The 25,709-nt window shown below is 49.1% G+C and overlaps 12 protein-coding genes across 12 annotated transcripts; 4 read left to right on the top strand and 8 right to left on the bottom strand.

Moving 5' to 3' along the window:
• Window positions 1-18: 18 nt before the first annotated feature.
• Window positions 19-2,178, bottom strand: L228DRAFT_249972 (mitochondrial carrier). Its single transcript, XM_018333213.1, has 3 exons — window positions 1,681-2,178; window positions 1,125-1,606; window positions 19-1,068 (listed from the first exon to the last, which is right to left on the bottom strand). The coding sequence occupies exons 1-3, from the start codon at window positions 2,089-2,091 to the stop codon at window positions 492-494; spliced, it is 1,470 nt and encodes a 489-aa protein (XP_018185855.1). The 5' UTR covers window positions 2,092-2,178; the 3' UTR covers window positions 19-491.
• A 74-nt stretch (window positions 2,179-2,252) lies between these two features.
• On the top strand, window positions 2,253-3,322 carry L228DRAFT_232877 (ferredoxin). Its single transcript, XM_018330609.1, has 3 exons — window positions 2,253-2,692; window positions 2,753-2,859; window positions 2,922-3,322. The coding sequence occupies exons 1-3, from the start codon at window positions 2,421-2,423 to the stop codon at window positions 3,161-3,163; spliced, it is 621 nt and encodes a 206-aa protein (XP_018185854.1). The 5' UTR covers window positions 2,253-2,420; the 3' UTR covers window positions 3,164-3,322.
• A 26-nt stretch (window positions 3,323-3,348) lies between these two features.
• On the bottom strand, window positions 3,349-4,452 carry L228DRAFT_249970 (Rrp15p-domain-containing protein). Its single transcript, XM_018333212.1, has one exon. It carries the CDS (start codon window positions 4,410-4,412, stop codon window positions 3,555-3,557), a length of 858 nt encoding a protein of 285 aa, XP_018185853.1. The 5' UTR covers window positions 4,413-4,452; the 3' UTR covers window positions 3,349-3,554.
• Window positions 4,453-4,585: 133 nt separating this feature from the next.
• On the top strand, window positions 4,586-6,854 carry L228DRAFT_249969 (signal recognition particle protein). Its single transcript, XM_018333211.1, has 4 exons — window positions 4,586-4,764; window positions 4,827-4,979; window positions 5,042-5,595; window positions 5,673-6,854. Exons 1-4 carry the CDS (start codon window positions 4,687-4,689, stop codon window positions 6,490-6,492), a joined length of 1,605 nt encoding a protein of 534 aa, XP_018185852.1. The 5' UTR covers window positions 4,586-4,686; the 3' UTR covers window positions 6,493-6,854.
• Window positions 6,855-6,916: 62 nt separating this feature from the next.
• L228DRAFT_249967 (cytochrome b560 subunit of succinate dehydrogenase) lies at window positions 6,917-8,566 on the bottom strand. The gene is made up of 4 exons (XM_018333210.1): window positions 8,493-8,566; window positions 8,271-8,397; window positions 7,660-7,744; window positions 6,917-7,537 (listed from the first exon to the last, which is right to left on the bottom strand). Exons 2-4 carry the CDS (start codon window positions 8,308-8,310, stop codon window positions 7,096-7,098), a joined length of 567 nt encoding a protein of 188 aa, XP_018185851.1. The 5' UTR covers window positions 8,311-8,397; window positions 8,493-8,566; the 3' UTR covers window positions 6,917-7,095.
• A 701-nt stretch (window positions 8,567-9,267) lies between these two features.
• L228DRAFT_213478 (inosine monophosphate dehydrogenase) lies at window positions 9,268-10,612 on the bottom strand (the record flags this gene model as incomplete). Its single annotated transcript, XM_018329986.1, has 4 exons — window positions 9,268-9,486; window positions 9,553-10,281; window positions 10,354-10,436; window positions 10,570-10,612. The coding sequence occupies 4 exons, from the start codon at window positions 10,610-10,612 to the stop codon at window positions 9,268-9,270; spliced, it is 1,074 nt and encodes a 357-aa protein (XP_018185850.1).
• Window positions 10,613-12,289: 1,677 nt separating this feature from the next.
• On the bottom strand, window positions 12,290-15,350 carry L228DRAFT_254011 (hypothetical protein; the record flags this gene model as incomplete). The annotated part of the gene is made up of 8 exons (XM_018333798.1): window positions 12,290-12,781; window positions 12,841-13,370; window positions 13,431-13,674; window positions 13,725-14,078; window positions 14,127-14,369; window positions 14,425-14,522; window positions 14,572-15,196; window positions 15,255-15,350. The coding sequence occupies 8 exons, from the start codon at window positions 15,348-15,350 to the stop codon at window positions 12,290-12,292; spliced, it is 2,682 nt and encodes an 893-aa protein (XP_018185849.1).
• Window positions 15,351-15,635: 285 nt separating this feature from the next.
• On the bottom strand, window positions 15,636-17,193 carry L228DRAFT_249964 (hypothetical protein). Its single transcript, XM_018333209.1, has 3 exons — window positions 16,980-17,193; window positions 16,566-16,797; window positions 15,636-16,510 (listed from the first exon to the last, which is right to left on the bottom strand). The coding sequence occupies exons 2-3, from the start codon at window positions 16,787-16,789 to the stop codon at window positions 15,919-15,921; spliced, it is 816 nt and encodes a 271-aa protein (XP_018185848.1). The 5' UTR covers window positions 16,790-16,797; window positions 16,980-17,193; the 3' UTR covers window positions 15,636-15,918.
• A 179-nt stretch (window positions 17,194-17,372) lies between these two features.
• L228DRAFT_249963 (hypothetical protein) lies at window positions 17,373-19,835 on the top strand. Its single transcript, XM_018333208.1, has 4 exons — window positions 17,373-18,124; window positions 18,188-18,570; window positions 18,631-19,323; window positions 19,379-19,835. Exons 1-4 carry the CDS (start codon window positions 17,581-17,583, stop codon window positions 19,469-19,471), a joined length of 1,713 nt encoding a protein of 570 aa, XP_018185847.1. The 5' UTR covers window positions 17,373-17,580; the 3' UTR covers window positions 19,472-19,835.
• Window positions 19,566-21,218, bottom strand: L228DRAFT_249962 (hypothetical protein). The gene is made up of 2 exons (XM_018333207.1): window positions 20,973-21,218; window positions 19,566-20,879 (listed from the first exon to the last, which is right to left on the bottom strand). Exons 1-2 carry the CDS (start codon window positions 21,073-21,075, stop codon window positions 19,894-19,896), a joined length of 1,089 nt encoding a protein of 362 aa, XP_018185846.1. The 5' UTR covers window positions 21,076-21,218; the 3' UTR covers window positions 19,566-19,893.
• Window positions 21,219-21,272: 54 nt separating this feature from the next.
• L228DRAFT_249961 (hypothetical protein) lies at window positions 21,273-22,640 on the top strand. Its single transcript, XM_018333206.1, has 3 exons — window positions 21,273-21,513; window positions 21,669-22,047; window positions 22,220-22,640. The coding sequence occupies exons 1-3, from the start codon at window positions 21,348-21,350 to the stop codon at window positions 22,353-22,355; spliced, it is 681 nt and encodes a 226-aa protein (XP_018185845.1). The 5' UTR covers window positions 21,273-21,347; the 3' UTR covers window positions 22,356-22,640.
• Window positions 22,641-23,971: 1,331 nt separating this feature from the next.
• Window positions 23,972-25,524, bottom strand: L228DRAFT_25522 (hypothetical protein). The gene is made up of 2 exons (XM_018333875.1): window positions 24,280-25,524; window positions 23,972-24,129 (listed from the first exon to the last, which is right to left on the bottom strand). The coding sequence occupies exons 1-2, from the start codon at window positions 25,361-25,363 to the stop codon at window positions 24,068-24,070; spliced, it is 1,146 nt and encodes a 381-aa protein (XP_018185844.1). The 5' UTR covers window positions 25,364-25,524; the 3' UTR covers window positions 23,972-24,067.
• Between the last annotated feature and the right edge of the window lie 185 nt (window positions 25,525-25,709).

The raw sequence follows: 25,709 nt of genomic DNA, 5'->3' as shown, positions 1-25,709 counted from the left end.
TGATATTCGATAATGTGTAGAGGTTCAGAGATGTGTCATGGTTATGATATACAATTATACATTGGTTGGAGAGAGTCATAATATAGAACAAGTAACAAGTAACAAGTAACAAGTCACAGGTACTTTAAGTAAAAGATAACTTATAGATTGAGGGAAAAGAAATAAATTGAGGGAAAAAACAACAAACGCCGGTGAAACGCCCTCCGGAAATTCAATTACGCCGTGTGCACAATTAGGTATAGCGTGCGTGATGAGACAAGGAAACGCAAAAAAAGGAGGGGAAAGGAATACGAGTAGATGCTATGATTTTCGGATGGGATAAAAAGAGAAGAGCGAGGAGTCGAGCGGAAAGGGAAGTGCGAGAGGTGAAAAATGTGAGGGATGAAAGAGTGGGGAAAGGGGGTTAAAAAAGAGAGAATTGTGGGAGAAATTGTGTTGATACCAAGACACCACAGAGAGAGAGAAGAAATTGAGAGGCTAACACAGTACTCTTAAAATTCGTCGGCGCGCGCACCCACGCTTCCAAGGGCCGCAGCGCCCCAGACACCGACAAGACCCCACATGCCTACTCTCCAGCCGCGCCAGAGACCTTCGACGCCCTGGCCGCGACGTTGGCCGGCTCGGTCACGGCGGATAGCAGGGCCGCCGGCAGGACCGGGGACGATTTCCTGCGGGGCACCTCCCTCCTCTTTGACGATGGACCACATGGTGCCAATGACGCCGCGGTAGGGGCCAACGTCGACGACTGCTTCACTGGCGGCAGGCCGCTTGCCGCCCAGAGGTACGGACATTTGGCCGCGCCGCAGGACGGTCTCGAGGGGTAGTCGCACAAAGAGCTCGACGGCGGAAGTGAAGAATGTAGCGACTCCGTATGTTGTGGGAGTAAGGATGGGGTCGATGCCCATTCTGGAGCGGAGGAAGAGCGGGGCGGATGTCGTGATGAAGGTGGGGATGGTGGATGTGAGGAGAGTAATGGGAAGGAGATTGGGTGGGCAGGAAAGCGACGGTAGAGAGCGCAGAGAGGGAAGAAGTGCTCGAGGAGCATGTGTTGTGGGGGTGAGAATCAATCTGGGGTTGAGTTAGCGGTGTTGTGATTTGAAAAAGGCTGTAGAGGGCTTTCATACCTCGTGCGCACGATATCAAGAGGTGCCAGTATCACGCCAGCTAGGCCGGCTGCTGCAATGGCTACACCGAGGGAAGCAAGCGGATATGGACTATCGAGCACGTCCAGACCACCTACGTCGGCTCCGAAAAGCAGACCTGGGTCTGGGACGTTGAATAAAGCGGAGAGAAGGCTGCGCGTCCAACTTTCAATGGTCCTGACGAGCACGCTGTAGATGAACGTCGCATTTGTACCCTTCCAGACACCCCATGCGCCTTCCTTTGACCACAGCTGAGAAATCACTTCGAGGAGGGCATCTGTGCGTCGTAATTCGAGCTTGTGGGGGAGTCGTTGAGAGGCGGGCGGAATGACATAGCCCGCTCGGTCGGTAACATGTCTTCGGCGGCGAGATGAAGATGTTTGTAATGTGTCTGGTGTGGTAGAGCTGAAATAAGAAGGTTCCTCGTCGCTGTCTTCCTCTGCATCAGATGCTTCTGCACCTGACTACATCATCATCAACAAAAACTTGGTTAGCCGACGCCCGGATGAGCTCTGCGATAATTGAAATGCAAACATACGTCTGGCATGAGCCCAATGTCCTCCGCATCGCTTTTTGAAAATCCACGTCCAGAAACTAATGGTCTTGCTCCTGATGATGCAAGGTGACATTGAAGCACCGTCTTTGCGACATCAAAAGGTTGTGCGAGAAGGATGCTCGTGTATTTCCATAAAGCTTGATCTAAGATGTCCCGTGCCATCTCACCAGCGGACGGCGACGAGTCGGAAAGATACTCTGAGTAGTCAAGGTCGGAGAGAATGTCTCGTGCAGAAGTGCCAAAGCTGGCTGGTGGAGCTGCGGCGCCATTCTTTCCTGGAATATTCCCAGAAGGTGATTGTGAGATTGAAGCTCCCGGTGGCAGTCCCAGCGATGGAGGAATGTAATATGGCCGTAGAGGATTGGGGCCTTCTCTTTGTGAAGAAGAAGCCATGGCGATAGCAGCAGAGTGTTAAATTATCTGCTTCGACCAAATGTTGAAGAGTTGTGGCGAGAAAGTAGGTGAAATTCGGTGATTTCGGAGAGAGAGAAGGTGTAAAGTCCGAGATGTTTCTTCTCTTTCTTCCTTTCTCTCTCGCTTGACTCTCTCTGGTCAAATCATCGTCCGCCTAAATCCATAACACTCGACTTTTTCTTGTGACGATTGCTGTTGCTACCACTCCCCCGGTGATCTCACCTTGCGCATAGCTTGCTTCTCAATCCTTTGGAAGCAAGACTAATTGGTTCTTTCTGTGATTTGGGGCGTCTATTCCTTTTGTCGGCATGTCGTTGTCAAGAGCGGGAATTTCATCTCTGCGGGGCGGTTTACGGACGTCATCTTACATCCGGGGATCTATTGCGCTGGATCGCACCTCAATTTCCTCCTCTTTTTCGCACCGGAGATATCATCAGGTGGCAAAGAATGCCTCTGCGCGATTGAATGTCTTGAGATTTCCGCGCAATGCTGGTTTGAAGGAGGCGGCAGGGCGCCGCAGCTTCTCGGCCACAACTGCCGCAGCACACGGCCATGTCACTCCGCCCAAGCCTGGCGAAGAGTATGCCATTGACTTTCGAGCCTTAATACATTTAATTGCTGACCTAGTTTACTTCTACAGGATCCATGTAACTTTTGTCGACAAGGACGGTGACGAGCACAACTTTGAGGTGGCCGAGGGAGATAACCTCCTCGACATTGCGCAGGCCAATGACCTGGAAATGGAAGGTTTGCAAAAAGCCTTTTTCTCTCACCCTAGTTATTGAAAGCATCTTTTTAACATTTATTAGGTGCATGCGGTGGATCTTGCGCCTGCTCGACGTGCCACGTTATCATCGAAGACCCGGAGATGTTTGATAAGATGCCCGAGCCTGACGACGACGAGAACGACATGCTCGACCTCGCTTTCGGTCTGACTGAGACCTCGAGGCTGGGATGCCAAGTTATAATGAAGCCTGAGTACGACGGGCTTCGAGTCAAGCTGCCCAGCATGACTCGGAACTTGCAGGCCAGCGATTTCAGCAAGACCTAAGCCCTGCAATTACGGTTGACGGGGACAGTATGTGATTGAGTCACTGTATAATATTTAATCTGTTGGATGGCGCCTCTTTCTGCTGCCTGGCGTGATCTGGAGCATTTTGCAGCATATTTTGTTAGACATTATAGCGACTAGGCGGAATGAGACATGATCAAAAGTTCAATCTGCGGTCTTGATATGGCATGAGGAATTGCTGCCCGTCGTTCGGACATTTCATTCTATGAGGGTATTGCTTGTGATAAAATGATCCGTACTGTACAATGACCAAGACAAAAGGAGCCATGCGATATGCGACATATAACACCTCCAACCATAACCTTTTTCCCAAGCGACAAACGCAAAAAAAATGAAACTTTTTATGATGCGAAAATGTGCATCCTCTTCATTACCGGGCTTCCTCAATATCGGCGCCCAAGCCCTTCTTTCCTCCGCTGGCGATAAGATCCAAGAAACCTTTTCTGCTCATCTCATTGACCTTTTCCTCTCTTTTTGCCACGCCGACAGTGCCATCCTTCTGCATCTGCTTGGCGATCTCCTCCGCTTTGACCTGTGCTGCTCGAACAGCGTTGAAAAGCTTCACGACACCACGCTGGGCAGTCTTCTTTAGGCGTCTCTCCAACTCGATTGTTTCGGCAACAGACACTTCTCCGCCCTCTGCGGGAGCCGACTCCAGTCCCAACACATCCTTAACACGGCCACGGTCCAATTGAGCCTTTTTCTCCTCGCGCATCTTATGCTTCGCTTTGGCTTCCAGTCGAGAGTTCGAGAGTTCATGGGCGGCATCCGCAGCAGTCCTGCTCCGGGCTAAGACAGGGTCGGCACGCTTTGAGGTGGAAAGTTTCGAGCCCAAAATCTTGGTCATGGAGTTTGCGAAAGCCTCGGGATCATTCCGCTTGCGCTTCTTGGACTGAATTCGTGAAGATTCCGAATCGGAGGAGGCATCGCTGGCTTCGGATTCTGAACCCTCCTCTTCCGCATCACTTTCATCATCGCCTTCCGACTCTCCTGCAGCATCATCGGCGCCATCAGACTCATCAGCCGGAGCGTCATCGTTCACTTCATCGTCCGAATCCTCCAAGGTCACGGGCTTGAAGTCGGTGTTTTCAGGTTCTTCCTCTTCGCTGTCGTCGGAATCGCTTTCGTAGCGTTTTTGCTTCTTAAATTTCTTTGACGGGCGTGAGGTCACTCTGCCCTTCATGCCCTCGTCGACCTTGCGCTTCTTGTATGCGGCTGTGGGAGCCATTATGTATGAATTTGCGCAGGGTATAGATTTCTGTTTTGTTGTAGTTGCTGTATCGTCCAGTTATGATTCTCTTGGGAACTTTTTGTCTTGGGGAGCGGCAGATGCCGGTGACCAATGACAATCCATCATTCTGCATCCCACATCGCCCCTCGAGGTCCAGACACTCCAAGCAACACATATGGAACAATAAATCAATCTATCTCCTCATTAATATCCTTGGTCTTATTCCCGGAGACAACAATTTACCTTTTCAGACTGTGCGCCCACTGCCAGCATGGTTCTTCAAGACTTGGGGCGGCGGATCAACTCCGCCGTGTCCGATCTCACAAGATCGGCCACGCTGGACGAGAAGGCAAGAATATATGCACGCAATGATGCATTATGAGTGCTCTACTAACTGTATTGTGTGTGCAGGCCTTTGATAATATGATCAAAGAGATTTGTTCCGCTCTCCTCGAAGCCGACGTGAACGTGAAGCTTGTAGGCACCCTGCGCAAGTCTATCAAGCAGTCTGTCAATTTCAAAGAGCTCCCCGCTGGAGTCAACAAGAAGCGCATAATCCAAAAGGTATTCAAGTGCTTCATCTCAAGCACAACTGGCAATACGATTATTCATACTAACTTTTCAAGGCCGTCTTCGATGAACTTGTCAAGCTCGTGGATCCTCACGCTGAGCCATTCAAGCCCAAAAAAGGCCGAGCCAACGTGATCATGTTTGTCGGTCTGCAAGGTTCTGGAAAAACAACAACATGTACAAAGTTAGCACGATGGTATCAGACCCGTGGATTTAAAGCATGCCTAGTCTGCGCCGACACTTTCCGAGCCGGAGCATTCGACCAGCTCAAGCAGAACGCAACCAAGGCCAAAATCCCCTACTATGGTTCGCTCACGCAGACAGATCCCGTCATCGTTGCACGGGACGGTGTGGAAAAGTTCAAAAAGGAGCGCTTCGAGATCATCATTGTAGATACCAGTGGTCGGCACCGGCAAGAACAAGAGCTCTTTGACGAAATGGTTCAGATCCAAGGAGCCGTGAAGCCCGATCAGACAATCATGGTCCTGGACTCGAGTATCGGACAGCAAGCCGAAGCACAGAGCAAAGCATTTAAAGCATCTGCCGACTTTGGAGCCATTATCATTACCAAAACCGACGGCAACGCCAGCGGAGGAGGTGCTATCTCTGCGTATGTCTGCTCTTCCTCATTCCTGCTTCCTCCTCCTACTCTCTCCTCTCTTCCATCAATACTAACAATTACCACAGTGTCGCAGCTACACACACGCCCATCGTCTTCATCGGTACAGGCGAACACATGCTGGACCTCGAGCGTTTCGCTCCACAAGCATTCATCAGCAAGTTACTCGGAATGGGCGACATGCAAGGACTCGTGGACCACGTGCAATCCCTGAAACTCGACCACAAAGACACAATGAAGCACATTGCCGAAGGCGTCTTCACTGTCCGCGACCTGCGCGACCAACTATCCAACATTATGAAAATGGGCCCCCTCTCCAAAATGGCCGGCATGGTCCCCGGCCTGAGTCAAATGATGGGCAGCATGGACGACGAAGAAGGCAGCATGAAGCTGCGCCGCATGATCTACATTTGCGACAGCATGACCATTAAGGAACTTGACTCCGACGGCAAAGTCTTCGTCGAGCAGCCCACGCGCATCACCCGTGTCGCCCACGGCTCCGGCACCTCCGTCCGCGAAGTCGAAGACCTCCTCAGCCAGCACCGCATGATGGCTCACATGGCCAAGAAGATGAAGGGAAACATGGCAAACATGCAGCGCGCCCAGGGCGCCATGGGCGGCGGCAACAGACAGCAGCAGATGGCCGCCATGCAGAAACGCATGCAGAGCCTGGGTGGCGGTGCCGGAGGTGCGGGGCCCGGTGCTGGTCCAGGCGGTATGGATATCGGCGCTATGATGAAGATGCTCGGTGGCGGCGGTGGCGCTGGTGCAGGTGGTGGCATGCCCTCCCTGCCGGCGGGTATGGATATGCAGAGCTTGATGAAGCAAATGGGCGGTATGATGGGTGGAATGGGCGGAATGGGCGGCGGTGGAAGAGGCAGGAGATAATTCTTGTCCCTTTTGTGCTTCTTCTTTCATCCGGTCCTCCGTCTCCCCGTTTCCCCCGATTTCCTCGTTTTCTGCCATTGAAACCACCAGTGTCGTGGTGGATTTTCAACTCATGGATGACTCGCCAATGGTCTAGTCGTTTTGTTTTTCAAGCCATGGGCCGCGGTGCGCAACTACGTATTTGCATTGCAAGGGTGTTTTGGGCGTTGTTTTTCTCGTCAAATCTCATTTATCATGTTGACTACCATGTGTTGTTGTATAAAGCGGTTTCGATAAAACCCCATCTTCCTTTAGAAATGCAGTATTTTCCCATCTATTAATTCTTCCCACTATTCATCTTTTGACTACTCCCTCGTTCATCATCTATTCACGTTAAAATGGCATTGCTGTACCGAATTGAAATGCCAAACGAATATAATTATTCATTGCTAGCTAAATAACGTACAGCCCGCAATAGTTCCTTGGAACTTTGGTAATAAGAAAAAGAGGATCGTTAATCCGAGAGAAGAAAAAAGATACTATATATATCTACGCCTCGTCCAGCACTTCTTCAATCAATCACACACCATCCACCAATATATACACCCCCTTCGAACGGCTGCCTTACCAGGCGAGCGCGAGGTAGGCTGTGCTAAGACCGGAAACAGCAAAGGCAGCCCAGCCGCTGACCTGGATCTGCTTGTTGGTGAACCACTTGCCAAAGTCCCAGACCAAGTGTCGGATGCCGTTGACGCAGTGGTAAGTAAAAGGGAAAGCGAGGCTGCTCTTGATCAGGACCTTGGCGATGAGGGGAAGAGAGCCGAAAGCGGCAGCAAGGCTGGCAGACTCGAGGTGCCAGCCAATGAGGGGAGCAACAAGGTAGGCAGCGCCGAAGACGTAGAGGCCACCGCTGCAGATGGCGCCGGTGATACGGTTGAGAGCAGAGCCGTACCAGGTGATCTGGGGCTGGTAGATGCCCAAGTGGGGAGAGACGGGGCGGTGCTTGCGCTGCTCAACGAGAATGTTGTAGGCTTCGTTGGGCTTCATGTTTTGCGTGGCAACCGGTCTGTCAGAATGCCGTTAGCATCACGTTACAGTCATATAAAAGTCGCAATATGTTGAGGCACACACTCCGCATGACGGGAGCGGGAAAGGGTCCATTGAGGGAGCTTCAGGGTGAAGACTAACCTAGTCTGAATGAACTGGTTGGTTGCGATGGCGGCAGGGCTGGCAAACTTGGCCATGGAGGTGGCAAGAGGGCGCTGAACGGCCACTGTATTTGCATGCATGTTAGCAGATATTCCCATCAATATATCTCTCTTTCCAGTTTGCCAATTATGTCGCATAGATCGAGTTCAGGCTTTCGAGCTTGGGCCATGGCTTCAAGCTGCGACTGTCCGTAGAATTTTCGACGACTTCAAGTTCTCTCGGCGTACGCAGGCCGTATGTGCATGTAGCACGCCAATTGAATGATTTGCAGGTACTCGGTTTGTCAAGACGTGCAGCGTCGCGGGCGTTTGGTTTTCGTGTCCCTGACATCTTCTCCGAGATGAAATGCCTCATGCTATTCCACCGTAGATCCTATTTGTGCCTTCCACTGCTGCAGAGCTTTCACTAGGTCATCTCTTTCCACTGCCGTTTTTTCTTGCCGATATTGTCTCGCAAACCTGCTCTGTCGCTATTTTGCTGCAGATGACCTTCCGGGAGCCTGAAACCTTGAACCTCGATCCCCACGACTTTCCTCCATGATTGACAAAAAGGAATTTAGAGAGAGAGAGAGGAAATATAGAATCACTCACTCCGCCGAAGGGACTGCTGCGCGATTCTTTGGGCCAGCATCTTGTCGGTATTTCAATTCAAGTAGCTTCGTTTCCGCTCGTGGCCTCCGATCAATTGATCAATCAATCAACCTCTCGAATTTGGTTTCTGGTCGGTCACAGTCCAGTCAGCTCAACTCAGTGCTTCCCTTGACCAAGGGGATTGACATGACAATAGATCAATTGCTGAAGAAGCTAACATACCGTAAAGCCCGACAGTACGACGACAATCGATCAACGATCAACGATCAACGACACGGCACGAGGAAATAGATTCGAACGAAGAGGGACCTTGCACGATCCATCTTGGGGAATGGGATGTCCATCGGACTTTCGGCTATGTCATGCGGTACTCCTGTGTACTTTGACTCTCCTCTAATTACACGTCTTGGTAAAGTACTCTCAAAGTAGCTTTCCTTCAGCGCAGTGGTTGCTTAGCATCATCTGGCCAATTAGAAGGGAGTAATTCCGAAGCAACTTTCATGCGGAATGACTAATGAATTACATAACACAAGAACAGACGAGACAAGCTTTTTCTCGTGTTGATTTTCAGCTTCCCTTCTCTTTTTTCCTTCTTCACGGGAACTCAAGCATGTATTTCGATCCTTTCGGGGATATTCGAAGTGCATGTGTGAGTCGTTGCTTGGCATTCTGTCAAGTGATATAGGCTCTTCAAGGTTCCCGAAGAGAAAGGGAATTCATACCTGAACCCGTCGTTAATCGCGCATTTTAATCGTCTCCCGTGATTCGGTGCGTTTCATATCAGGGTCACATCTACACTCTTTGTATCCTATTATTATTTAAAAAATGGCAGATGAGAAAGAAAAGTTTATACTGCAGAGGACTGTTCTAGAGCTTGATGCCTTAACAAAATTGTGCCATGACATCTTGAGAGTGTTTTTCACAAAAAAGTCGAAACAGCAAATGAAATCGAATCAAATCTTTGAGTCTAGATGTGAAGTCTAGCTGCAACCACCTTCTACAACTTGCTCTTGCCTACACCCCATACTTCAGCTGTTGGATTGTTCGTCTTGTCACCCACTGTTCCCTCTTTTGACTTGAGATGTTGGTGGCCATCGTACATCAACGAGGCAGCCCGCGAGATGGTTTCCTCGGCTTCGCGCTCGATGCGCTTCACAAGTTCGTCGCAAGTGGGAATGTCATGAATGAGGCCAATGACTTGTCCTGCTGTCCAGACCTATTTTTACTTTGTTAGTGAATCAGATATCTAGGGAAACAAGCGGCCATTGAGGCGTAAACGTACCCCGTAGTCAACGTCTCCATTGATGAACACTTCTCGACCCCGCTTGCCGCTCACAAAGGGTGCCACGTCCTCAAATTTTCCGGACGTGGACTCCTGTTCAACTCTGGCGGCTTCTTTGGCAACTTTGTTTCCATAAAGTCTTGTCGTGTTCTTCCACCTACGAAGCACTAGTTGTGTGTCCGTCTCGTCCGCAGCTACAATTGCCTCCTTGACTTTGTGATGCACCGGTGCCTCAACAGTGCACATGAATCTTGTACCCATATTAATGCCTTCGGCACCAAGGCTTAATGCAGCAGCCAGTCCCTGACCATCGGCAAATCCACCAGACGCAATAAAAGGGATGCTGATAGATTGCCTTGCCCGACTTAGTAAGATGAAGTTGGTGATATCTGATTCGCCGACGTGGCCTGCGCATTCGAATCCGTCAATAGAAAGAAAGTCTACCCCGAGCTTAATGGCCGACTGAGCATGACGAATGGTAGTGCATTTATGGATTATGATGCAGCCGGCTTCTTTCAGTGTCTTTATGACTGGTCCAGGACTGTTTCCTGCTGTCTCAACGATGCGGATACCCTCTTCAATAATGACACGAGCATAGGCGCCATAGTCTGGTGGAGACAGAGCTGGTAATAGTGTGATGTTGACACCGAACGGATTCGTCGTCATTGCGCGACATTTTCGAATCTCTTTGCGCAGGTCTTCAGGCGTGGGTTGAGTAAGGGCAGTAAGCTTGAGGAAGATTGCACCGTTAGTCCTACTAGAGACAAAACACAGAAGGGGAAATGTTAAGGCAGGTCTTACGATGCCCAGACCTCCTGCATTGCTAACTGCACTCGCCAGTTCAGCAAATCCGACCCATTGCATACCACCCTGTACCACAGGGACTGTGAACGATGACATTAGCTCCAGAATCATAGAATCACTTTGTGCTCTGCCTGCATTATACACGTTTATCGTAGCGTCCGCATTCTGCAGGCCGGACGTAGAAAATATGGAACCGGAGAGAGGGAAACATACTTTTAATCCCTAGTTTCCGAGTAAGAAGAGTATTGAACGGCATTTTGTAAATCTTTTCCTTTTTTCGTCAAATGTAACAGAATAACCCAGCTCGTACAATCTAGCAGAATGATAAACAATGGAGATCAAGATCGATGCTGACAGGAATAATATTCTTTGAGATAATTCTGAATAAACAATCGTCACGACAAAATATAAAAAAAAAGCGAAACAGATAATATGGAATCGTAGCCGGGCTATGCAAGGACAAAATACTGGCCCAGCGTATGAGTGTTTCCTCGACGCAGCTCTAGTGACCCCAAGGAATCAAGTACAGGATCACGGCAGACGAGGTGATTACCAGAGCCCCAAAGATAATTCGCAAATATTGTTCTCTTCGAGCGTATATCTCTTGCTGATTGTTGGAAATTTGATCAGAAGAGGATGCCATGACCCGTTGGACGTCAAGAGTAAGCCCGGGGGAGGCCTGCGCTCGTGATCGGAACGACTTGTCGGAGTTGTAGGTAATCCAGGGTCTCATAGTGGTGCATCCGAGGCACAACGGCCGGAGTTGATTCAGGTAAAGGCCCAGTGGCAGGTTATGGAGAGCGTCCAGGGTGGGTTTAGTCAAATCCGGGGAACTATAGATGCCTCGGCTGGGGCTTTTGTCTGGGGTCAAGCCGAGGTTAAATGTGTCAACCTGTACTTGTAAACGACCAAAGTAAAAGACCAACGTCACCGTTATGAACGACTCAAGCTGTATTCTGGACAAGGAAGGAAAAGCCTACAATCGTATGATATTTATATGTGGCGGAACGTATCAGTGAATCCATAAGATTGCTCTAGTAGTGAGTCATACCTGTCAGGTCTTCGCAAGTGAATATAGTCATCTATTCACGTATAGTGACTCGACTTCGAAGCAAGGAAAATTATTCGGTGCCATAGAAATAAACATACAATTATACGAGATAGGTAAGGACTTGATATATCTAGCTCCAGAATGCTAATTGAAGGAGAAAGGGAGGAAAAACTATAAATAAACATAAACAAAAGAAAATAATATTAAATGATAAAAATGAAAAAGAGAAAAGAGAAAGAGAAAAGAGACAAAGGATTTCCCAGTGACAAGGATCCTCATCATTTATTTTCATCACAATGCTTCATCAAGGTTGAGCGCTTCAACTCTCGGATTTATTCTTCTAGAATATAGCGACGATTCAATGGAGGGAAGGAGGTTGCAAACGTTGCGGCCGTACTGTTGATCAGGGCAGAGCTCTATAATGACCATACACGGCATCTACAGCTCGTGGAGGGAGGGAACAATGCGGGCACAGCTCTACCCATATTTACGGGACGACCTGCCATGATTGGCAAAAGAAAATTGCTGAAATGACAGAAAATTGGAAACGCTATGAGCTACTCCTTACGCAACCAGATCTCAAGACGGACTACACGTGCAAGTACTTTAACTGAACCAGAAAATCATTTGCGTCAAAATGTAAAACTCGAGAACAGATAAACAATCGCCAAATCCAGTTCCTTCTGTATTGCATGTCTATGGTGGAAATAGCTTCGCGAAAAAAACTTGAAAGAAGAAAAGAAAGATAGAAAAGAAATCATATGCGGATCCTCAGACGATAATGGGATATCGTGTTACGCCATGCATGCATGCTCCATCAAATCATAAAATCAGAAAAAGGTGCTGTGCAGATGCCCAAAACATTTCAATGACAAGCCCTTATCAGGCCTCGCGAGACGCGGGGTTTCTGATCGTTCCAGTACTTTCATTCGCTCCGCCTTGCTCAGACTGTGGCTGGGTGGAGCCAAGATTGAGACTGCCAATCCGTTGGACAATACTGGTCCCCACTGCATCCACTGCCCCCCGTGGCGCGAGCAGTGTTGGACCTTCAGCAGGTGCTTCTTGGACTCGGAAAAGCTTGATACTTGTCCCATTCCATACCCCGACAGTTCCCTTGGAGACCACCATCTCGGCAGCGAAGATAAAACCCCAGAGTAAGGATTCATACCACCCCAAAGAAAGAGGAGACCATTCGAATAGCTGAACTCTGATAGGTGAAGGTTCGATTCCGTGAATTTGAGTATCATGAATGACAGAAAGAGAAGAGTTTGCAGCCGAAGAATTCTGGGTATCTCGGGCTGGAAGCCGTGGAGAAACTTCTGAGATGACTGTCATGATGGTGTGAAGTGGAAGTTCGGCTAACCAAGTTTCAACCTAATGGGTTTGTTAATATCTCATTTCTTTCGGTATTTCAGGGGACTCTTGATTCTTACCCATTCCGCCGAAGGCATAAAATTGCCTGTCGGTTGGTGAGAGGCAGTCCAATAACTATTGATACTAGTCGTACTATTTTGACGAGAAAATGATGGCTGACCGACGGGCATTTTCCCACGAGCCTTTTCCGACATTCCACGCAGTTGCAATGGTACGGCGTCGTCGATTGAAGAGGAAAGCGATGCCGTCCGGGAGCCTTGAGCTGAGGCCTGAGAGCGCGGTGGATGAGCCTCATTGTCTTCGTCAAAATCTTCGTCATCGCCAATGGCAAATGCGTTGCTGTCTTCTGGCACATCGCTTAGGGGAGAACTTTGACGTTGATTATTGCCATTCAAGCTGCGAATAGTTTCCGGCGAGTTGCCATGTCTAGAATTCCGTACGTTAAAGTCCGAAGTGAGATCGTCGCGATGATCTTTTCGAGCTTGGTTAAGGCGACCAATTTCCTCTTGCGCACTTTCCAGGGTAAATGTTCGCAAAGCTTCAAAACGATGTTTCGAACGAATCACTGCGTAGATGAACTTTGGATTTTCTGGTATTGTGACTTAGTAATTTGTAATTCGGGATTGATATCCGCTGTGGCTTTACTTACCCTTGTATCGGTGTTCGATAATCGCGTTCATAGACTCAAGCAATGATTGCAAAAGCGCATGGTTGGTCTCGTTGGCTAAGAGAAAGCTCGGAGATGATATGGAATTAAATAACTGGAGAAGCTTCGAGCTCGCAGACAGACTGAGGTTCTCAATATATGGCGCAATGTTGTTGATAATTGCCATCAGCGCTGGATAGATAGTGTCTAGTTTTCCTTTGCTGCCCGTGATCAGATTGAAGATGGACTGAAGGAGCAATTAGCACTTGGACTCTTAGTTGCACAATCTGCACTTACAATTACGAGATAGTCTGCATATGTCCCGACAAAATTGGGAACCCGCACACTATTGGGCAAAGACTCCTGACCCTCAAACGCCTTCTTCAGGCTGCGACCAAAATTTGGCTCTACGCTCATTGTCTGAAGCACGAAGACGCACATCCTGACAATGCCCTGTTTTGAAGGGTCGTTCTTGTTCTCCAGTGCGTAGAATAGGATGAGAATGACAAAGTCATGTGCCCTGTCAGTATCGATGACAAAAGACCGAAAGCGCTTGTTGCATTGCAGCGCTTCCCAGTAGAGCATGATCATCTCCGGGGCCCACTTTAGCGACTTTTGGCTTCCGGGAAGATAGGATGAATGAACTTGAACCTATAGCTAATTAGCAAAGAAAGGGGAAGAAAAAGGTGGGGAAGGTACAGGTTGTTTGAGCACTCTTGCCATCCCATCTGTAAGGAACTGAAAATCCTGAGGACGATGAAGGCGACCAAAAAAGTGACGGTAGAAATTCTTGGGAGTTTGTCCATTTTCAGGGTCCGGCACTGGGTAAAGGAGCAGTACAAGCAAGAATTGTAGGCAATAGGTGACTAGGATTTGCTTTGGATCTCGATAGACAACATGGTCATATGGAACACGCCAATTTGCTGGATTGTATTTGAGAGTCTATCACACGGCGAATTAATCTTTGTCTGTAGAGTAAGAGCTGAGATGGACTTACTGTGTTGAGTAGTGAACACAGGACTGATAACACTACCTGCTTATCCGGACAGGTCGCAAAATATGTGATCGCTTTGACTCCCTTTACTGGCAGAATGTCTAACAATATAAGTATCTATGGTTGAGAGATGTCCCGGGAAAATCTTACTTGGAGGTGTGTACATGGACTTTCCGGTGATGGCCAACAGTAAGCGCAGTATCTCACTCCGATTGCTTTCGTACTCTTTGGTCGACGCAACTGGCATATTGCAACCAACTCCGCTCTGCCATATTGAATAAGTGACCCTATTCTTGCCTGATTGGACTTGTGGTAGCGTGAAGCCGGAGAAAAACAACAAATCAGTCAAAGTATCTAGCAGCTCCTCAGCTAGAGGTTTTGCTTCTTCGAAATTCTCGGGCGGGTCTGTCGATACAGGGCTCTCTCCACCCGGTTTTGCTTCGTCGAACAATACCTCCGCCTTGACAAGCTCTCCTCTTCGACTCCGCCGCTTACGTGGAGCCCAAAAGAACTGATCTTGCCATTCTTCCAAGCGGTCGCACTCATAAATGAATGGAAGTACGCGAGTGAGAACACGAATGCAATTTAGAATGTGCTTTTCTGGGGCGATCTCGGGATCAGGGAAAGACGGGTGATTTCGTAGCAGGAAGATCCGTGTGCAGACGGCACGAATGAGGGTTTCGAGATTCACAAAGTTGTTGTCTCTTGTACGCCGAATGTCGGCAGGAGCAAACAAGCTGAATACATCCTCCGCTGACTCTGGAAGATCCCAATACTATAGAAGACATCAGCGATCACTGTACTCTGGCAAGCATGTCAAAGTTCCCAATTACCGAAGTCCAATATGGGTCATCCTCGGGGATCACTTTCGGCTCTGATAATTTGAAGATGCCCTGTTTGAAGACGAGCTTGGAATCCGATGCGCCCATTCTGAGCTCGAGAGCTCACGAGCGTGAGAAAGGGAAGGAACGCAACAAAGTACCGAATGTTCCTAAAATGAAAATATCACTGTTTTTAAAAATAAAGTTACCGTTGTGCTTGTAAAGATGTCTCACTATTATTGCACGAGCGTCATTGACCCATTCGTCATGGTCCCCAGCTGTCCGGGATTTTCCGTGACTAAGCCCCTGGCCCAATTTGTAGTTAGAAGCCGGTAGCATCATAACCATCACAAGCTATCGCTAAAACCAGACGGGAAACTGTTTGGCTAAAATCACCAGTGAGTTTATTGTTCTATCTAGGTATAATAATAATAAACGATGCTACCACTACCAATATATAGGTCAGCGCCTCTGGCGGACCCATCCGTAGAAATGCAAGATCGTGCCGTACACCAGTGGCATGCAAAGCGAAAAGGGAAGGGAGAGAAGAAAAAAAGTAAGGAAGCAGACTAAGGCATGCCCGAGCGCGTGCTTTTACAACATGAGCCAGTTGACGCCAGAGTGTAACATGAAAGCAATTGAAATACAAAATGGGCGTCGTCGCATACTGTCAACTTCATGAATAAAGATCTCTATAACCCGCCGGGCTGGCTCGGCCTCGCTCATACAACCAGCGGCTATTCAACGGCACGCTGGCTCCCTTGCCAATGGTCGGACTCGGTGAACTCGAAACCCCAAATCCAAGACTCTCCTTTCCATTGAAGCTTACACCGAAGGGAGATCCAGTTCCATAACTAGAGCGCCGATTGAGATTCCTCTGTCCACTGCTCACTGCCTTTTGCAAAAGCGGGCTAGGCGATGGCGAATAAGAGGAACCGGCGGCATTCAAGCTGGCTCGACCGGACAGAGGTGAACTAGAATATGTGCTGCTGCCACTCACAGGAGATCCGCTCCTCGGAGTCGAAGAGCGACGATAACGAGGTGGAGTAATGTACTGATCCGGAGTCGTAGCGGGGGATCCAGAATTGGGGTTCAAGCCGAGAAGGGCCCGCTGCGACGGGGTCAAAGGTATATCGGCCAATTCATCTTTGCGGCGAAAGAGTGGGTAGACTGCAACGGATATGTTGAAGAGTAACAATAGTCGCGTGAGCAGAAGGGCGTACCAATAATACGGCGACAAGAAGCTCAACGCATGAAACGCGCGGGGGCTGGATGTCCTTGTAAGCATGATATGTTCATGAATCTGCGCAAACAGGCACGTACAAAATTTCAGGCAAGGCAGTCAAGAGAAATGTCCCTAGGAAAACTAGTCCATTGTAAAGAAGTCTCGCCACGCTCTTGTCGTTGAACGTCGAAGCATTCTGCCGGCGCGTAATTTCATCGAATCGAGGATGTCTCCATGTCCCAGTGGGAGTGTTTTTTGATTCCGAGCCTGGCGAGCGGTAGGCTTGAGGGGTCGCAGGGCTAGCTGCTGCGAGCGGGGCCATTTTGAATTCTTTAGGGAGTCAGTGTATCTGAGTCTCAACGAAGATGACCAGCTGAGAGGGAAGGCGACAAGGTTGGGTGGATAAACACGCTTCGAAGGACTGGGCCGTACTTTTCCAATGAACGTGTTTGAAACGGGCAGGAAAATAAGTGCACAGAGTGGAGGGACAAGGAAGTTCGAATGTCACGTACCTTTCTCAAATAATGCCGGATTGGAACTTTTTCCTTTAAATACTTACCGTACTTACCTGTTGAGGGAACGAGATCTACTCATGCAAATCCAAATCGAATCGATATTATCGTCTATAGCATTGTGCCGGAATGGAAGGCGATGGCCGTGATTGCCCTGTTGTCCCTTGGGACAGATGATTGTTTTGGGCGAGAGGTCCTTCTTCGCTGTGTGTTCGTGGTCTGTGCCATGCATGCCTTCCTCGGTGATGATTAGCGCTGCTGGCCGTTGACGTCCCACCTACTACAGTACGAGTACCGAGTTGCTGTGCCACAGAGCACAGCCACCTTTCGGGCACACCGCCTGATATAAATTCCCCCCGTACGATGTCACAGCTTACTTCGTATACAACAGCTGAAAAGTGATTCGGAAGCTCGACCTTGTCTGTTATTTCTCTGCCCCGCAGCATATCCCATTATTGTACAATTTTTTTGCCCTTGCGTTTGTTGTGCAAGCGAGTCTTCATTTATACACGGCCTAATACTGCTTCGTTTACTCCGTTGAAAGACATGTTTCATTGATTGTCACGCATATCGTATCCACGTCTACACAAGCTAGGCTATCATGTCTCAAGTTCCTAATAAGATAGAGCAGCTAGACGCTCAGTTTGCTGAGCTCCTTTCGGGGTGGAGCATTTATACAACGATTCTGGTCATCCTAATATCTGCCTATGTGGTACTGCCTTGGTGGTTCTCGAAAGACCCTGACCTTCATCCTATCCTCTTATCGCGCCAGGCGACCCCCGCTCCGGTCCGAAATGCCGGAGAATCTGCAACATATCGCTCAGTTGAGACTCCATATGGATTTCCGCTCAAATCGGGCCTGGGTGTGAAGGATCCAGGAGCTCCAAGATGGGCTCGTGGCAGAGATGGTGATCTCCGCGACATCTGGAAGCAAGCGGCCCGGGATCCTCTGGATCAGACCGGGCAGTCAACTGGTCAACCTGGCAAAATTCTCACGGTACTTGGGAAAGAAGAGGTCATCGAGCACAATCTTGCCGATATCTCTCGTTCCATCAGCATCGTTGGTAGCTCAGTCCAAACGTCCAATGGAAAACGCGTTGCTATTCATCTTCCCAACTCTCTTGAGCTTCTCACGACGATTTTTGGTAGGTGAATCATTTGAGACTGTTACGGGCGAGAAGGAAGTCAAGGCTAATATGGCGTAAAAGCGGGATCTTTTTATGGGTTTACCGTTATCTTGATACCACACCACCAGAGCCCATCTTCGCTGTTCAAGCTCCTTGCGCAAACTGGAGCCGACACACTGGTGTCTGAAGCCGGCGTTGTCCCCTTATCTGACCTTGTGGAAAGATGTCCAAGTTTAAAGAGCGTTTTTTTAGTGGTTGAAGCTACCAGCAGGCACATTGACTGGAATCCTTCGGCCGAAGAGACGAAGGGGAAGCTTTCGGTTTCCATTTGGCACGAATTGGTTGAGAACGGTCCTAAGGACTTGCCTCTGCCAGATAATCTCCCCGAAGCTTCTGAAACGAAAATTGTAACGGTCTGGGAAGGCAAAAACAGTGAGGAGCGCTTGGTAGAATTCTCCCAAAAGGTAGAGTTTCTCAGTTTCTTGCTCCGAATATAAGTCAAATCAACTCACAATCCGCTGTAGAATTTAGCAGCAGCTGTCGCCGCCCTTATTACTTCGCTCCCGGCCCGTGAGCGACTGAATCCCAAGGATCTTTTCCTGCCTGTCGACTCTCTTTGCTCTAGCTATCCGTTGAGTCTAACTCTCGCAGCCCTCTATTCCCATGCTTCGGTGGCACTCAATTCCGTTGCCGGGAAGGGGATAGATTTGGCGTTGGCCACCAGGAATATCTCGCCCACAGTCATTGCGGTATCTGCCGAAACTGCTGCGGCGGCACACAGATTGGCCAAAGGTTCATCGAGTACCCTTTTACGGAAGTATTCTCACTGGCTGCAAATACGTTCTCTCAAAGCAGGTGTCATGCCAAGACCTGGCCTTTTGAGCAGTTTCAACGCTACATCTCGTCCATCTGTCGGGGAAACTCCCGGCAAACTGCGTATTATGTACGTTGCTGAGCGTGCTGGAACAGACTCGCCTCCTTTGAGCTCAAGCGACCTAAATGACTTACGGGTTTTCACTGGTGCTCGCATTGTCTATGCTCTAACTGCTGAGAAAGTCGCGGGCGCGGTGGCACAGACGAATCTTTATGACTACCGACGTGAAAATGGTCCCACTCGCAATCAAAGCCACTTCGGCGGACCGCTCAGTTCCGTTGAGGTGAAAGTAGTGGATACCCCCTCGCATAAGACTCTTGACCAGGGCCAGCCCCAGGGAGAGGTATGTCAAATTGTCTACTTGGAGAATTTTTGATGATTGTGCTGACAAGGTTCAGATTGTTGTCCGCGGTCCTGCTGTCTTTGGCGGCGAGGCATCACTCGGGGTGAATGGTGTCTTCCGGGATGACCATACCCTTGCATATGTTTGACTACAGCATTTAAATCTTCCGGATGCTGCAATTCCGCAAAGGCATAATGTTTACTCTGCCGCATCTTCCAAAGTAACAAAAACTTCTATTAGTCTATTTAGCGCTTCATTAGGCATATAGCGATGGTTGGATTGTCCATTTAGCTAGATTTAGTTTGCATTGCATATATTCACCTCAGCTCGTTCGATACCATTTCGAAATTAACGTTGTGCGAGGCACTGCGAATACTTGACAGAAATCCCATATTTCCAAATTCCGTCACAGTGACATGACGCTCTGAATCCTGGGATTAGGCTTCTCACGAAAATGAAAAAGTCAGCGCAGAAACCTCCAGATTACAGATTCATGATGTAGCCTTCAAAGAACGGGAATAAAAAATCTACAAAGTATATAATACATGAGAAAAGCGCTTGTGAACAGGTTTAAACTGTTCTTTCAACAGCCTCGTACACATTGAGACCTCGTCTGGGCGTGTCCTCCTTTTGGCGTACCATCTCCGCGGCTTGCTCCAGAGCTTGGTTCACTTGAGGAAGCACTTTCTGTGCCCACACCGCAACCTCACTGTTCGAATCCAACACCTTTAGAGTCGCCTTAAGCGCATTCTGCACAGGAACCCAGGCAAGCAGTTGCCTGTTCGCATCTTGCCAAGTCTCGCGAGGGGTGAGGTTCGCATCATTCCATGTTGCCATCAAACGTCCCGCATAGGTAGCCACCTTGCCGTCTACGTCTTTCCCGTCAAGGTGCTTGACTGCGCGCACAGCCGCAAGCTCAAGAACAACCCCAATGATCGCAGGCTGGGACCGAATATGCGCAGTCTTGAAGGGCTGCTTGCCGATATGTTTAGGGTCCTCCAGTGCGCTAACAATCTGTTCCGCATGGGTCAACGCCTTGAGCGTAGCTTGCTCATCCCACTCGGATTCCTGAGCCTCCAGATGAGTTCCCAGCATAATCTCCCGGACGACATTGGCGCTTGTCAGCGCAAGTCCCGTGGTTCCCACCCGTTGAACACAATCCACAATGACACCTTGCCTGCCAATCATGTTTGCCCTTCGCACCATCTTCTCCATCTGGTGCTTCTTCAACTTTCTCTTCGCCGTATGCATGCCTTCAAGGAATCCCGGAAGATTCTTCCAGTCACCAGGCTCCTTCATCAGATCAAGGAGTTGAGCAAAACCTTGTTGTGAGCTAGGCTCATCCTTTGTCCGGTCGATATGCTCCAGCTGGAACTTTTCGTCGCCAATTGTAACCATCACAGGATCGTTGCTGACCAATGATCGATATTTTTCCTTGTACACTAGGTCGCGCTGTCGCTTTAGAAGATGCGATGGGAGAAAGACTTTCGAGCGGAATTGGGCAAGAAGAGCGTCCAGCTCGGGAGAGGATGTCGGAGAGAAGGAGGGAATTGCACCTAATGGACAACTGCATTAGCCACACATGGGTGCTCAAATACCACATTCTTCAAGTGTAGAGATTGCTCCCTCCAATGGGAGTTTCTACTTACCGTGTTTCTGGCATCTCGGCGTGCTGCTAAAGGACCGCACCTGACCCGGGGTAATGGAGCACCTCCAGCTCCGAAGACCCTGCTCCAAACCTCTGCCGGCCATTTTGATCAAGCCTTCTCTCAAATCAGCAGGATTATTTAAGCCAATTTGCCTTAAAACACTATCAAGAAGGTTAATTGCGGAAGTATATAGAAGTCCAAAAATGTAGGTGCAGCAGGCAGGTCGGATATGGACAAGATGGGTTGCGACGGAATTTAGCGAACTTTTTTTGGCGATGCCGTGCATGCAGGGCAATCAACATCGACGGAGGTTCGGAGTACCATCATCACTTCACCTCCACTCGTCGCCAACTCGCGCTCTCCAAGGCCGCCATAATGGCCCTGAACCTTTCTTCGACAATGCGGCCCCTGAGCTGCTGGAAGTCTATCTTCCGATCAACGAGATGTGTGCGGCAATTGACGACCGCGACTCCCCCCTCAGCATCAACGATTCCTCCGCGGATTGGGATCTCTGCGCTTGCTGAAAGAAGTCTCTCTGCTGGTACGCTCTCTCGATCCGCAGATTTCGCCCCTTGATCTTCATGAATAAGGCCTCTCAAAGGTTTTCTATTCATGATACTTTCCCAATCAGATATTTCAGCCTAGATAGTACATCTAATGCGAATCATTACTGACTTTAACACTTTGAATTATTAGGTCCTAAAAAGATCAAGACCTATCCCCCTCCGCCTTCTGCTCGCGTGCACTTCAAAGAGCCTATTTCAGACGTTACAGCGGCGCAATTGACCACGCTTGACCCCACCGGTGCCCGCACTCGCATGTTCGCCCGTGACAACTCCGATGCCGCCAAGGTCGGTGATATCCTTCTGGTTCGTCAGCGCAATGGTGACCCCTTTGCTGGTGTCTGCCTGAACATCCGCCGTCGAGGTGTGGATACTGGTATTCTGCTGCGAAACCAGCTCACGCGTGTTGGCGTGGAGATGTGGTTCAAGATCTACTCTCCCAATGTGGAGGGTATTGAAGTGGTTCAAAGAAGAGAAAAGCGTGCTAGAAGGGCACGATTGTATTACATGAGGTTAGTAGTTTTCTCAATGCTTCCCATTACGCTTTCCAGGCAGATCCATGTCCAGAATGCCATTTTTTCCACACGCCTTGCGCCTATTGCATAATCCTATGCAGACGTTTTTGATGTCTGAAAGATCTAACGTTGGTGTCTTGAATGCTTTCTAACGATTATTTTTTTCCAGACAACCCAAGCACGATGTTGGCTCCGTACAGAACATTGTCCTCCAGTACCAGCGCCGGAGCGCCGTTTTGCGGTCCGGAGGCGAGGTCAGGGGCCGAGACGCCAACTCTGGCAAGCGCAAAGGCAAGAAGAGGTAAAATGAAATGAGCAAGAGGGATTGCAGAGTATATGTACAAGTACCATAACCGGCGTGATTTTGGGAAGGGAAATATATTTTTTCTGTTTTAGTATATAGAGCCTTATTCTTAAGTAAAGCTTTGTCGTGTTTTTTTTCTTATATGGTCACCAATCTAGATTCATCCTTGAGAATCAAATCGCTACACAAAATTGATTGGAGTTACCACTGTGTAAACTGTAGCTTTCTGCATTTGCCTGCAGTGACCAGCAGCTTCTACAGCTCTTTCGAGCCTCGGCTGGTTGCTCCTTTCAACCTTTGGCCTAGAGCACGCCCACTACAATACACACATACACTTCATCTGTCTCCTTATCCCAAGTCATTCAGCAACATGAGTCAATTGAAAATCCATCTTGCTCTGCACTTTGGTTGAGTTTGCAGCCCGCTCTGTCGTCATCAGAACCCTAGCTTATTGCCTCCGTCGTTAAGGGCAAGACACAGCATGCTTTCCGCCACAATATTTTCGAGATACCCACTCTCTGGGCAAAACCACGGCACAGGATTGGCCCATAATGGTACCGGGAGTGATGGATATTTTATCTGTACTATCAAGAATCACTCAGAGCTTCATAATCCAGAAGCTGTGGACAGAATGGCTCTCCTAGCTTCAACACGTATATTTGACCTGAACTTGTTAAATTAACAGGTCATTCTGGACATTTGATGGTACGGCTGAATAGAAAGATATGTGCTGACTATTCTACAGCTCTACTTGACTATACTATGGAAGAAATTGACAAGCTATCCGAAAATAAGGACCAAGGTCCATAGTCCTAACACGTATTCTCGAAAAGATTACCAAGCAATAAGGAGTATGAACAAATGTGCAGACGCTGTGTTGGGTAGCAGAAGGTCATAAGTTCGTTACGTAGTCGTTGGATCGTTTCCGAAATGGTGGAATCATTAATCGTTATCAGCAAGGGTGAGGACCAATTTCATTTTTTGCCGGAGAGCGCATTGAGATTGAGCAGTTTGTTGAAAGCCGTTGACCGATGTCTGGTAGCGCCATGGAAAATATACGCTGATATTTCAGGCCGTTTAGCGGACGGTGCCTGAAAAGGGTTGAGCCGGGTCAGGTAATTGCCAACATGGGAGCAGGCTTCACGATGAAGAAGAAGATTCTTCCAAATGAGCCACAGCTTTCTGGGAACAACGGAATTGTTTAGGATATTGCCAGGTCGCAACTCCCATGCAGAGCATTGCTGCCCTTGACGAAATAAGTTGGCACTTATTCTGCAGACTCTATTTCAACAAGACATTGAGCCAAGTTGGAGCTCAATTGCGCTCTCTTGGCGGCCACTTCCCGCCTTGGCTGAAAAGCCCAGGTTGAATGAGTAGGGAGTTCAAGTGATCGAAATAAGCAAAAAAAAAAGGGTACCCCAAGAGAATAATGGATGGTTAGCCAGACAAAAAAAAAAAGGCGCCGCCAGCCCGGCTTGGCAGTATACGCAGTCGCTCCAGACAGGGGATGAGGAGATTTCATGAATCGTATCAATAGAAGAGGTTGGTCATCACGGGCTTCGAGCCCCGCGAGCCAAAGGGGATCAGAGAAATTAATCAATCTTTACTTCGGTTGAAAGATTCCAGATAAGAGCATTTACCGATCATCCGCGAAATCAGACGCATGCAAGGAAGAGGCAAAAGATCCCTGTGTCGATGAAGCATGGACCAATTTCAATGCTGCGAGGCCTTTGTTGACGCCGTGGAGAGGAGCTGTCTCAATGAATGCTCTATAGCTTCACGGCCAGTGAGCGGTGGATCTCGGGAAGACTCGGGAGGAGTGTGGCCCGTGCACGAGTAAATCCAAGACACCATGGACTCTAAGGCAGAGGGGCGGCGACTGTGGGTCGAACCCATGAGTAACGGCAAAGATGATGGAATGTTACCTGTTGAATTAATCCCAGTTATTGAGGACCTCTCTGATACGCCAAGGTCAGCTGGCAGTGTCGTTGTGCTTTCGAGGACAAGCGGCATTGAATTAAGATCACTATCATCAACTGCTGTCCCTGGGCGTTGAGAAATGGACGACGAGACGACGCAATCAACGTTCGCCAGCGAGACTTGGGCTGGAGCACCCGCTGACTGGGGTAGGCGAGGAGTATCCAGACGGTTTGAGCCGGACCCACTCCGGAGTGACGAAGGTGATACCAATCCAAACCGCCCAGAGCCCAATGCCAGATGCTGTACAGTGGCCGACGGCCCTTCAGGGTTTCGAGAGCGGCTATTCTCATTGGCAAATATCGGTTTCGCCGGCGAAACTACTCGTTGCAGCGGGTTCGTATCGAGCGTCGAACGGAACCGTGGATTTCCCCCAGGAATGTCCTTCAGAAGGTCAGAGTGCGATCCATCAGAGTCCAGAGAATTGTTCTGTGATCGTTGCGCCGTTCCAGTGATATCATTGCGAAGTAAATGTCGCTTTGAGTCTCTGCCGTTCTCATGGTTCGCAGGCAGTTTGCTGTGGTATTCATCTTCATGGTTTGGCAGAACTGCACCAGGTGCTGAAGAAGCAAGTCTCTCGGTGCTTGATGAAGCTTCTGAGACGGCAGTCAAGGTAGTGTCCGGGCCGTTGCCGTGGCGTGCTGAATGGAGGCCATGGCCAAGGCGGCCTACGTCGCCCTGTGGTGGAAGGTGGGCCGCGTATTCACTTGCCAAGCTCATCTTGTTTGAGGCCCAGATTGCGGCAATAGCCTCGAGAGATTTTCCAACATCATTTTGAACAGCAGCCAAGATCTGATCAAACTCAAACTGATTCAGCGCCGGCAGCTTGGCATCTTCTCTCCGCTCATGGTGGAAATGTGGTCGGGCTGGAGAGCGGGGCTGTGATGGAGGACGAGAAGAACTGCCAGAGTAGGTACGGACCAGAACAGGTTGAGAAACGAGAGAATTTGACGTGCTCGTAGAATGATAGTGAACATGACGGCTGGGATGATGCTCGAGCTGTTCAGCTGTTGCAGGCTCGCCCATGTTCATATCGACAGATGGTCAGAAACAGTCCTGTCGGGACTGGGTATAGTTGGCTATCTGCTGTGCCGTTGGACTTAAAGGGTGAGTGGCATGAATAAAGAGACAAGGGTATGCTGGGAAGCTAGGGTCGTTTGCGATAACCAGCGCGATAGTGAGAAGGAAAGCTACCAGGCGAAGTAGGATAGCTTGGTTGTGAACATAGTATGTCAGACAAAGGCAGGATGGCACAATATCCTTGGGATAGGGTGCCAGGCTATAGTTCCATGGGCTATTGGCTGAGGAGAAAGGAATATCCGCGCGACAGCCCGATCAACAGAATAAGCAGAGGATGATCCGCTGCGCATTTGAAATG

This window comes from Xylona heveae, assembly GCF_001619985.1.
Source record: "Xylona heveae TC161 unplaced genomic scaffold L228scaffold_10, whole genome shotgun sequence".
Taxonomy (NCBI): domain Eukaryota; kingdom Fungi; phylum Ascomycota; class Xylonomycetes; order Xylonales; family Xylonaceae; genus Xylona; species Xylona heveae.
Note: the sequence above shows the minus strand (reverse complement) of the source record. Positions and strands in the feature narration are given on the sequence as shown.

Excerpts from the sequence above, each read along its gene's own strand:
- L228DRAFT_249972 (XM_018333213.1), bottom strand. The coding sequence starts at position 2,091 with ATGGCTTCTTCTTCACAAAGAGAAGGCCCCAATCCTCTACGGCCATAT. Across the intron at positions 1,607-1,680 it reads ACATTGGGCTCATGCCAGAC|TCAGGTGCAGAAGCATCTGA; the intron begins GTATGTTTGCAT and ends ATGATGATGTAG. Across the intron at positions 1,069-1,124 it reads CTTGATATCGTGCGCACGAG|ATTGATTCTCACCCCCACAA; the intron begins GTATGAAAGCCC and ends ACTCAACCCCAG.
- L228DRAFT_232877 (XM_018330609.1), top strand. The coding sequence starts at position 2,421 with ATGTCGTTGTCAAGAGCGGGAATTTCATCTCTGCGGGGCGGTTTACGG. Across the intron at positions 2,693-2,752 it reads CCGCCCAAGCCTGGCGAAGA|GATCCATGTAACTTTTGTCG; the intron begins GTATGCCATTGA and ends TTACTTCTACAG. Across the intron at positions 2,860-2,921 it reads CAATGACCTGGAAATGGAAG|GTGCATGCGGTGGATCTTGC; the intron begins GTTTGCAAAAAG and ends AACATTTATTAG.
- L228DRAFT_249970 (XM_018333212.1), bottom strand. The coding sequence starts at position 4,412 with ATGGCTCCCACAGCCGCATACAAGAAGCGCAAGGTCGACGAGGGCATG.
- L228DRAFT_249969 (XM_018333211.1), top strand. The coding sequence starts at position 4,687 with ATGGTTCTTCAAGACTTGGGGCGGCGGATCAACTCCGCCGTGTCCGAT. Across the intron at positions 4,980-5,041 it reads AGAAGCGCATAATCCAAAAG|GCCGTCTTCGATGAACTTGT; the intron begins GTATTCAAGTGC and ends TAACTTTTCAAG. Across the intron at positions 5,596-5,672 it reads GGAGGAGGTGCTATCTCTGC|TGTCGCAGCTACACACACGC; the intron begins GTATGTCTGCTC and ends CAATTACCACAG.
- L228DRAFT_249967 (XM_018333210.1), bottom strand. The coding sequence starts at position 8,310 with ATGCTGGCCCAAAGAATCGCGCAGCAGTCCCTTCGGCGGA. Across the intron at positions 7,745-8,270 it reads GCAGCAGTCCCTTCGGCGGA|TGGCCGTTCAGCGCCCTCTT; the intron begins GTGAGTGATTCT and ends ATGCAAATACAG. Across the intron at positions 7,538-7,659 it reads AACCAGTTCATTCAGACTAG|ACCGGTTGCCACGCAAAACA; the intron begins GTTAGTCTTCAC and ends GCATTCTGACAG.
- L228DRAFT_249964 (XM_018333209.1), bottom strand. The coding sequence starts at position 16,789 with ATGGCCCCGCTCGCAGCAGCTAGCCCTGCGACCCCTCAAGCCTACCGC. Across the intron at positions 16,511-16,565 it reads ACTGCCTTGCCTGAAATTTT|CCCCCGCGCGTTTCATGCGT; the intron begins GTACGTGCCTGT and ends AAGGACATCCAG.
- L228DRAFT_249963 (XM_018333208.1), top strand. The coding sequence starts at position 17,581 with ATGTCTCAAGTTCCTAATAAGATAGAGCAGCTAGACGCTCAGTTTGCT. Across the intron at positions 18,571-18,630 it reads TGGTAGAATTCTCCCAAAAG|AATTTAGCAGCAGCTGTCGC; the intron begins GTAGAGTTTCTC and ends AATCCGCTGTAG. Across the intron at positions 19,324-19,378 it reads AGGGCCAGCCCCAGGGAGAG|ATTGTTGTCCGCGGTCCTGC; the intron begins GTATGTCAAATT and ends GACAAGGTTCAG.
- L228DRAFT_249962 (XM_018333207.1), bottom strand. The coding sequence starts at position 21,075 with ATGGCCGGCAGAGGTTTGGAGCAGGGTCTTCGGAGCTGGAGGTGCTCC. Across the intron at positions 20,880-20,972 it reads GCCGAGATGCCAGAAACACG|GTGCAATTCCCTCCTTCTCT; the intron begins GTAAGTAGAAAC and ends GTTGTCCATTAG.
- L228DRAFT_249961 (XM_018333206.1), top strand. The coding sequence starts at position 21,348 with ATGGCCCTGAACCTTTCTTCGACAATGCGGCCCCTGAGCTGCTGGAAG. Across the intron at positions 21,514-21,668 it reads TGAAAGAAGTCTCTCTGCTG|GTCCTAAAAAGATCAAGACC; the intron begins GTACGCTCTCTC and ends TTGAATTATTAG. Across the intron at positions 22,048-22,219 it reads GCACGATTGTATTACATGAG|ACAACCCAAGCACGATGTTG; the intron begins GTTAGTAGTTTT and ends ATTTTTTTCCAG.
- L228DRAFT_25522 (XM_018333875.1), bottom strand. The coding sequence starts at position 25,363 with ATGAACATGGGCGAGCCTGCAACAGCTGAACAGCTCGAGCATCATCCC. Across the intron at positions 24,130-24,279 it reads AACTGGGATTAATTCAACAG|CTATAGAGCATTCATTGAGA; the intron begins GTAACATTCCAT and ends CTGGCCGTGAAG.